Source organism: Struthio camelus, chromosome 5, assembly GCF_040807025.1.
Source record: "Struthio camelus isolate bStrCam1 chromosome 5, bStrCam1.hap1, whole genome shotgun sequence".
NCBI lineage: Eukaryota > Metazoa > Chordata > Aves > Struthioniformes > Struthionidae > Struthio > Struthio camelus.
The window spans coordinates 71,370,028-71,380,496 of record NC_090946.1 but is presented as its reverse complement, the minus strand read 5'-3'; the positions used below and the strand labels follow the sequence as shown (position 1 = coordinate 71,380,496).

The 10,469-nt window shown below is 35.4% G+C and overlaps 1 protein-coding gene across 6 annotated transcripts in view; it reads right to left on the bottom strand.

The window, feature by feature from the left end:
• Window positions 1–147: 147 nt before the first annotated feature.
• WDR20 (WD repeat domain 20) overlaps window positions 148–10,469 on the bottom strand; it is a 49,139-nt gene continuing 38,817 nt past the window's right edge. For 2 of the 6 annotated variants that reach the window (XR_011141652.1, XM_068947071.1), the window contains exon 4: window positions 148–10,253. Coding sequence is in view for 4 of the 6 variants with exons in the window: in XM_068947071.1 (XP_068803172.1) it covers window positions 10,239–10,253 (15 nt within the window). In the remaining 2 variants the exon portion in view is untranslated. The remainder of the gene's footprint in view (window positions 10,254–10,469) is intronic. The other 4 variants (XR_011141653.1, XM_068947069.1, XM_068947068.1 and 1 more) reach the window with 3 other exon arrangements.

Genomic DNA, 10,469 nt, shown 5'->3' with positions numbered 1-10,469 from the left:
ATTAAATAAGAAGCAATGTTCTAGGTAAGAGGTTTGAAAAGGAATTTGTTCTACAAAGCTTAGATTATATTTCTGTACCAAACATTTAATTCAACAAAGGATTGATTACATCAAAAATGATCAAATTTGAACAAAAAGTAAACAAAATGCATATTCAAGGTAGTTTAATATGTATTTTCTGAATTAGAAATATCACTTTCTTAAATGATGGATGAGAAACTCTAGTGTAACAATCTATTACTCCCCTCCCCCATCACTGAATTACAATATTTATACATATAATACAGAGCTGATTGATTGCAGTTGGAAACAACAATATTAAAATAAATGTTTAATAGATACAAAGGTTCTTTTCTCCATAACATAGCTTTTCTGGTGCCTGGACACCAATTTAAAAGTAATTCTCTATTAGCATTAAGCTATTAAGTGCAAAACAATTTTGTTTTAAAAAAATCTATGATTGCAGCATCCATCTTCCTGAATAACATTTTGAAGCCAGAAAATAATGACTTTCATTTTCCATGAGTGCATTCCAGGCTGTCTTCTAGCCATCTCTGGTTTAAAAAAAAAAAAATCAGTGCAAAATAAACAATGGTGAAGTACTAATTTAACCATTGAGCTTACTTGAATTTAAGAAACATACTTTATTTTACACTATATATATATATATCTTATTTATATTTATATATATATATTTATATATATAGATTAAATTACACTGGACTTGAAAAGTAGAAGAAAACCAAAAAGTTACTATTTTTTCTGCAGTACCAAAGGAAGCTTTTTTTTTTTTTTTTTAAGTGAAAATTCTTCCTTGGGTGAGCAGCCTAGCAGTATTAGCTGTAATAAGAACTCATTACATTATTCCTTTGCAAATTACTATGTGATTCACATAATTCCATGTTTACACTCTGCCACATTATAATTTGTGATGCTCTTTGCCTGAAGAACAGCTCCTGGTTCCACTGTCATTACTTCTTGTCCTGTGTTCAGAGATTTGCTAGGAGTAGTGTGATGGCTATACTACAGTTCCACTTGGAGAATTGGCCTGGTTTTGGGATGACAATAAACCCTGCAAACAAAGCAGTTTACATTAATCCAGCAAGAGAACCTGATATTGACTTTACAAAGTTACTAACCTGAAGCTAAAAATCAGTACAATTTATTTTTTAACCACCACTTGTTCTCCAAAACACCAGCACCTTCTTTCCTACAAAGGAATGTAACCCACTATTGAATCAGTCAAACGGCATACAAAAGAGCTTTTGATAAAGTCAGAGAGCATGTGGATTTATGACACATGATGAATCTGGTCCAAGGATTTGATTTGAGTCTACCTTGCACTTTGAGTCATTGCAAACTGAAACTTTATAAATTAGACACCCAAAGCGATCATTATTTTATCAGAGTAGCAACGGACAGTCCTACTCTAACGTTAAGCAACAAATTAGGTTCGTTGTCAAATACAGAGTAGTGCTCTATCTATCTCTTATATTAGAAACTTTGAATAGAAAAGAATCTCATCTGTTCAAATACTTCTTTTGGTAGTTGAAAAGGAGAATGAAATGAAACACTGAGCAAGTGTTCAGTAACATTTCCCATTACAATTTAAGCTTGCATTCAGGAAAACTGTTAACTGCAGTACCATCCAAATATAATGAGATTTACTTTATTTCATGCATAATGCTGCTATTGTGCAGTATTCCTAGGTAGACAGGAGGCTACTCTTCCTTATTAAGGCAAATATACACTACAGAAGATATTTTCCATGTTTGATTTATAGTACCCCCTTTTTAATCATTGACATTGAAGTAACTGTATATGAGCATTATGTAGAAAAAGCTTAATATTAAAATGCAATTTCATCCAGCAGTGTCATTATTTAATTATAACAAGTGCCGGCAGACTGCGGAACGCAATGGCAGCTAAGCAGGAAGCGCACCAATTAATATAACACTGTGCTGCTCCTTACCATGTAGGAATGATAAATGCACTTGTAGTAATTCTAAATTGCTACCAGCTTCGTTTCTTACCTCAAAATTAAGATCCTGTGACTCAGATCCATCAAACTAGACAAGTTCAGGCAGCAATTAAGATACAGAATGTAGAATTAGCTCACATCTTCAGAATCTACAGGAGCTCTTTCTTGCTTGGATCCAAGAATCTGAGAAGTCACTACTGAAGGAAGAAAACCCTGACCATAGACAGAAGAGGTGGAAGGAGGTCTGTACTGGCTGGATTCAGGTCATAAATTTTCTAGTAAAACCATAATCCTTCCTTTTTAAAAAACATCTAATCTAACAATTCAGACATGTTAAGAAACCAGATGCATTAATATGATTTAGGGGAGAAAGTGTGAAAAATATTCATGTGTATGTGCACACACACACACACACACACACGTCTGTATGTATATGCTTAACTTCAAATGGCCTTCCATAGATAGACAGCACCTGCAGAAACTAGAACCCTTATTCTTTTATTGTTTATGCAGTGGATATCCGATTCAAACACCTTTGAGGTAGACTGAAGTGGGTTGGTCTTGAAACTTGTTGACATTCAGGTTGTGCATAGATACTGCATGTTTCACAAGAAGAGAATGAAAAGTGTCCTTGTTTTAAATTAAGGAATAGATGGCAAGAGGCAGAGTTGTAGAGCAACCAAGTTACTGAAGCACTTCTGAAAATCATCACGAAGAAAGTTTTGTTTTGAAAGCGAAAGCAAGATGCAACTCTGCAGTTCATTTACTGAACCACTCTTCAGAAGTCTATGAAAGTCCAGCACCAACTAGGAAGTCTTTCTTGCAAGATTATATACACTTAAGCAACATTCAAGTATACTAGAAAGAGAGATCCTAAAGGTATTATTTTCAGTCTTTAATAAATCAGTAATCCAAATTGTTCATAAGCAAATATGTGCTTTATAAGCACAGAAATACTAGGGATGGCATAATAGAACTTATTTTTCAAAAGGCTCATAACCATGCAGTATAGATGAAGAGAAGTAAGCGCTATTCTAACATCAGATTTACACTGTAATGCAGCTAATTGTTGAGCAACAAAAATACGACATTCATTTTACCACAGTTTCTTTATAAACGGGGAGCACGTATTGAAATTTAGTGTGGCACGTTGTGTCTCGTAAGCTACTAGACGCTTTGGAACTCAAGTTCCAAGACTAGAAACTAGGATTCGCTCAGTTACGGTTTCATCTCCCAGACCGTGAATACTTTCTCCTTTTAGAAAAGGAGCCAAAATGCAGGACAAGCGGCTTTGGAGAAGGGAATATCAGGAGATCCTCATAGTTCAGTCCATGTTCTGACTTAATTCTGCAACTGTGAAGATGCAAGCCAGGGCAACACAGAAGGGGAAAGAAAATCTGGATCAACATCCTTGTGCTACTGCAGACAGACATTTCAAAACTTTCCAAAATTTAGCCAGCATCACCTTAAAACTGATGTTCAGAAGGAATCTTAGATCTTACATGTTCATAGAGAAAAGGCAAAACTACAAATTTAGTTTTTAGACATACAAGTTTTATGGAAGTAGACAGGCATTCCAGGTGGGTCCTGAATAACAAAAAAGACTATACAGAACTTTGTCATTATATCAGAGTCTTTAAAACAAGACAGTTTTAAAAAGCTATATTAGGTGTAACATAGGAAGCTTTAGTCAGCCATAATTAGAAAGGTACGCTACAGCTCAAAAAAAGTTACTGTTTGGATGCAAGAGTTACCATATGAGTCTGATCTGTAATACAAGGGACACTGGACTAAACCACTTTTAATCATATTCTCTGGGAATAATACTATGGCTAACATTCATAAAAACCTGGTGAGATCTAAAAAAAAAAAAAAAAAGGAAAAAAAAAAAGAGTAAAGAAATTAAGCCACAGTGCTTGCTGTGGTTAACCTGCCCAGTCTAGCCAATTACGTGCTAAAGATGGAACAAAAGCTGCGGCAACGTTTTAGTACTAACAGTAAAGCTGCTCAGTTTAATACCGGTGACAGAAAACACAAAAAAACGGGGATACAAACATTTCAGAGTGGCCATGTTGTGCAGTGCATACTGTACATCAGTTAGTTGAAGTTTAAGAAAACACATGAGCAGATCATACTGAGCATGCAACAGGGGCAAATTAAGATGCTGTTCAAAACTTCAGTTTTGAAAATAAGTGTAGTGTACTGCTATTAGTAGTATTATTTTGTCAGTGTGTAGGTCTGGCCGGGGGTAAGAAATGGAACAGTTAAGAGATCCAACTCAGGAATCTGATAAAAGATCTTTCATCACAAACTCAGAGACTTGAGTCCTCCATGTAGGTTTTACGTCACCTGCCATCTTAACAGAATACTTCACTGTTCAAATGTGGTCTTTCATGGAGGACTGCATCATTTTCTTACAGCAGTTAGCAATGTGAGAGTATTAACACAAGTTGTTTCAGTAGTTGTTGCTGGGGCTACACCATGTTAATCTATATGCGTTCTCTGACTTCCAAAAACATGCAGGACTTCGCATGTTTAGTAAAAACATTAAGACATACTGATAGGGCTTTTCATTCCTACCCAATGCAAGTCTAATAAATGTATTCAGTAAGAACAGTTCCACCCAAATTTCAAGGTAGTCCTATCTGTGGCCTATTCAGGAAGATCTGCATTGTTATGTCCAGCTTTTATCACAATTCACGGGACTGAAGATGCTTTTAACAAAAAAAAAAAAAAAAAAAAACACCACAAGTATATTTTTTCAGATGATACTAAATATAAGGTTTCTCAATGGAAATTAAGCCTATGAAAGATCAAAACACCAGATATCAATAACTTCAGAGTTAATATTTTCTTTGTGTAAATTAGAACAGAATTAATTGGAGGCAAAGATGCAGTCGTAAGTCAAGTTTCAGTAATCTAGATAATAAATTGCAAGTTTGGACACAGAGTTAATGCCCGTTTGCTAATTCACAACTTTCCTGGCACACACCTATAGCCCAAAGCAAAAGTGAAGAAATTCACCGTAATTGGGCATTTGCCCTGGACAAGAGCAGGCTCATTCACTAAAACGGATCAGCCAACTCACAGTAACTTGTCTGATGCCAGATACCTGTATGTGCTTCCTAGTTGGTGTTTCAAAATTGAAAAGCAGAAAAACATGAAGCAAGTTAGTGGCAGCAGTGTTGTGCTTGTCTGTGTAGAGGAAAAACAGCACAAGCAGCTGATGCAGTTTAGCAAATACAACCAATATTGAAAAGAAAAAGCACTTTTGAACACACAGTTCAAATGTCTCATCGTACTCTTTTACTGATGCAATTAAACCAACAAAAAACAGGCTGAATTAATGAATGCCCCCAACAAAAACTACACTGATTTATTTGTTAAACCAATTCTGTTTTCACCAGGGTAAGAAATAATTTGAAATTTTTATTTAAGAAGTATTCCATAGATAATTTATCCTTGTCCAAAATTGTGATATTCCTGGAACCATTTGAAAAAGCCATCTGGACCGAGTCCTTTTCTTGACAAAAGAGCCTAAGGTCAACACAGTATTTGAGCAATATTAATATGCCAAAATAGAATGAGATTTTTCACATTTGTTTAAAATTCTGTATTCAGATCAGCTAAATCGGTTTAAGATTCGTTTGAACAAAACACCCAACAGTTTCTTTATCTGGTGAGTTTTATTAGCATAAGTCTTTGAACTGCATATACTTACTAAGTCCAGTATTTAACAACCCCTAATGAAGTCATAAAAATCTATTAATTTAGAATATTCACAGAAGTCCCTTCTGAATATTCACATAACATATTACAGAGAAAATATTTTGTAAAGGACTGAGGGGGAGAAAGCAAAGCTGATCTTCCCAGTCTATTTGTTCACTATATAGAGATTGAAATATATTATTTGTGTGATCTGCTTTTTTCTTGCTTCGTTCTAGTAGTGTCACAGAAAAGTATAAATGCCTACACAGCAATGACACATCAGATCTCGTAGAAAAATGTAGTGGCATCTAGGAGGCTTCACTTGCCACTTCACTTCTGCGTGCATAAAGAATACTGTTTTTTCTTCTAACAAAAGCGTATCGCCATCTTATGCATGGCCAACAACAACAAAAATCAAGGATGCTAGCAGACTAGCTAAAAATCTTGTCTGTCTATTGGTATTAGGTAAGATTACTTCAAGACTAGTATCTGACTGGCAAATAGAAGATATGCACATCCAAGAGAAAATAAAAGTTACAATTTAAAATGCAACTATTTGTATGCTGTGAAAAGCACAAAAAAAGCTTTTGCTAGCAAAAACCTTTTTTGGACTTGTGTAATAAAACTTTAAGCTTAGTTTAGGTTGTAAAGGCTTGCATGCTTTTCTCTCTCTAGCTTCCTCCAAGTACCAAAGCCTGCAAGACTTAAAATTTTCAGATTAGAAAATGAAATTTAGATAAACCACGGAAAAACAGATGGGGGGGAGGGGACAGAGATGACTTAAGGCAATGCCATTTTGGTTAGCAGTAAGATAGACATGGTCTTAGTACGAGAAGAAACGAGCCAAACCAAGTTAGTAAGATAGATTACAAACTACCTAGAAATCAACTTTAAAACCAGAAAATAATGTGATCATTCAAGTTATTTAATAAAGGCATGCAGAAGACAGTTGAAAGTTCCAAGATATCTTTTGCCAAGGTATCTTCTATGATCACAGAGCACGTGGAAGTTAATTTAGTTTCACGTTCCCACTGATTCTTGAGAAACTTATCTGAACAACCAGTTCTTGCATCATTTGATGTAATCACCTGTTCACACAAACTTTCAGGACAGATTTCACTTTTTCCTCCATTAACACCTGTGGTTAATTTTTTTTTTTTTTTAAATATATTTATAGATAGATAGATAGATAGAGGCAGACCATCATAGTGGCCAACTGCCTTCTGAAGTATCAGAACGTTCTCAAGTTCATGTGAGAAAGAGGTTCTCCTCAGCTTCAGTCTACGGAGGAGCTTCCCCTAAGAGAGAAGTAGAGTCCTACCTCAGTTAGATCGGGTCCAAAATAACTAATTTTCTCCACTGAAATTTCTCAAAAATGCCTTTGAAACAGTTCAGTAAATATCACTTGTTTGGCTGCTTCACTGGTTAACTCGGAACTCTTGCTGCAAGGAGAGCCTTGGAAAAGCAATCCCTATTCAGATCAAAGGGCAATTTTTCATCTTTGCCTAAACTGGTTCCAGGACATTCTGTAGCCAAAGTTTTAGACTACATAGTGCTAGTTTTGGCTAGTCTAGAACTAAATTAGTCTAAGTTTTTCTAGACTGAAAACAGCTGAATCATCTGAGTGAGCCATATCCCCAGGGCTGTAAAAATCAGCATTCATTAGGCAAACATCAAGACGTAAAGCTGGAACAGAAAACACCCTGCACCGCAGTCCGTAGAGGAAAGAGCTCCTGTAGAGTCCAAGAAGGAACAGAAAATGCTCCGCCCCAACTCCTATTTGATAGCTAGCTAGGGCAGATCTGGATGCCTCCGTCTCTGTGTTTTACTGAATCTGAGTTTAAACAAATTTGATAAATGGCAATATTCTATGTTATATTACTCTAATCCTAGAAAAAAATATCAGAAGACGTGACCTCGTCATCAAGATTTAAACAACAAAGTGTATGTATCGTCTTGAAATGAAGTGAAACATTCACTCAGAGCAGGTTACAGGATGCGGTCAGCTTCTCACTTTAAAGCACGGCAAGCTAGCAGTTTTCACTGTGGCCATTTGTTCAGCACAGTATGATAGCATAAGACCACCTAAGGACTGCAATATAACAAATTAAAACTCCAACGTGAAAAGGACTACTGAAAATTATCTACATTTACAGTTCAGTCACACATTTTTATTTAACATCAGTATACAGAGGACAACCCCAGCAAGTTATTTTTTAATGTCAAGTATTTAGTAAAGTTCTTCAGCTGTAACAGTGACAAGAGAACAGCTAAAAATAAGCAGTATGAAACAAACATGATTTTCTTAAAATTATAAATATACCAACAATACTTCTTAAAGCTTAATTATTGCAACAGTTAAATTAACAATAGTTCATGTTAGAAAGGCTCTATGAAATTTATTCAAGTTGTCAAGAAATTAGATGGAAGGGTAAAAAGGAAATACATATGAATTTTACTTTTGATCTTCACTAAAGGTAGTCAATACAATTTTGTACAGTATCACCTAACATGTCAATCTTTAACAAACTCCAGTATACAGAATTCATAAAATGCAGAAAAAATAGTGTTTAATTTTTTACATGTAAATTGACAGTAAATTAACTGACACAAATTTTATTATTGTAACATAAGCAGGCCAGCATTTTAAATATTAATTTAGTAGCTTTATACTGTTAAAGGGGCAGACATATACAGTCATTCCAAGTACATACTTAAATTTTAAGAGGTGATAATTCAGAACATGGGATTCTAGAAAGTGTTTAGTAAAAGTCATGTTATTTCCTAATCCAGACATCCTCATCACAAAGCCTTTGCAGGGTTATGATCTCGCCCGGCTTTACTGGAGCCACTAGTCACATCTTCTCACACATGCACGCGCGCAGACACACATACCTTGCTATAAATATCACACCAGTGTAGTAGGTTTAAATTCACCCTGATAATGCGGGTATGCTATGTGCAACTTTGCTATTATGCACATTACAGAAAGCTTCAAATTTCAGCATGGTAACCTGAAGTCATATAGCTGTGTTTCAGTTTTACTATAATCATCCCTGAAGTTTATACAGATACCGTATCACGTTGAAAGAAATCTATTTGATAGTACTTAAATACCAGCAATTGAACTTCAATTGTAATGATGAAATGCTCCTTTCCATTGAGGAAGAATTAGTATGTATAGCTGCTCATCTCACTCAAATATAGTACATGAATGTTTAAGTACTTTTACTAAAACAGAAGTCATACTAAAACATGATACTGTACTACAATTGTAGTTAACTCGAAAATTCAAGGATGTTATAATTTAAGTCTAAATTTTCCTGTACAATAAGTCAAATAAATAAATTCCATGTGCATTCGTTTTACAAAATGGTAACATGTTTGTCTCGCTAGGTTATACACTGCCATTTCATCTCTGAAGTTCCGTCTAATCTTACCTTGAGCTTTCTTATAAAGGAAACTAATCAGCAACTTTTATTTAGATAAAATGGAGTTACTGTACGAGATAGTGAATAGTTCATTTCAGAGTCAAACATAACATAGATAAGTTCTCTTTGAACTTAATAGTTTGCAGCCAGTTTAGAACGCCATCTGAATATCCCCTCATTTTTCGTTTAAAAAACGAAACAGAGAGGATGGACAGATAAATTGCTTGGCAAACTGGGCATCATGGTTTCTGGTTTTAGTTCTTTTTTAAATTGCATCTGTATGTCCCGTAATTTGGTTTAAAGTAGCTATAAAAGTGACATATGCCCTTTAGCTTGTTTTTTTTTTTTTTAAAGTTTTTTTTCTACATTTCAAAATTAAGACAACAGTTCTATTATCCCATTCACCTTTTCCATCAGGGTTGGGAAAAGAAGCGGGGGCGGGGGGAAATGGGCAGCAGACAGCTAATTGTCACCACGTTGCTGGGGAGAAGAAAGTTCATACTCTCGTTAAGGCAACCTATCTTTCTCTCTACCCTGAACCTTCTTCCTCAGAAACAGGCTAACAAAAAGTGAGAACAAGAAATTAAAACTCATAAACCCTGAGCCTCATTCAACTTGTTTCTTATTGCATTTTTGCCATTCACTTGTCCTCATTCTGACTGGGAGTTAGTACAACAGTTCTGGAAGCGTATTTGTGTCACATATTATAAAAAATGGTATATCCAATGAGAAAGCTCAAGGTGTGATTAGTATTCTTGAAAGTTTATAACCAACTGTCAGCACATTCTAAGCACTGAATAGCCTATCAACTGTAAGGATCAGGGCTGAAGAGACATTTCTGGATTTTTTTTTTTTTTTTTCTTATTTACCTTTTTAAACCAAGGGCAGCACCAGACCAACGAGAAAAATTGAGAGAACATGTCATACGTTGTCCAATTACCCAGTATGTTTTTTGATGGCTGTTAAAAAACAAGAGGGAAAGGTAGCACTGGCTCCATGGAAATTACGCTACATACTGCAAGTCTGCTTCAGTTTTCCATCCAATTCTTTCTTTAGGCTGGCTGTGGTATGAATTTAATGAAGGCCTTTTGAGGCAATGATGGAAGAAGCAGCAAGATTCAGAGGCTTTCACTCTAGAGTTGGTGGACAAAAGAAAGGGATGGAGGTTTAAGATCACTTGGGGACCCATATTTTGGGAGGAAGACTAGAAATAGCAGCTTTATACCCCAGGGCAACGGAATAGCCTAGGATAAAACAATTGGCAAGACAGAAATGAGTATATAACCCAGTAAGAGAGACGTTACCATGAGTGTTTTATACTTTGACAATTTTCATTAAATAAAATAATT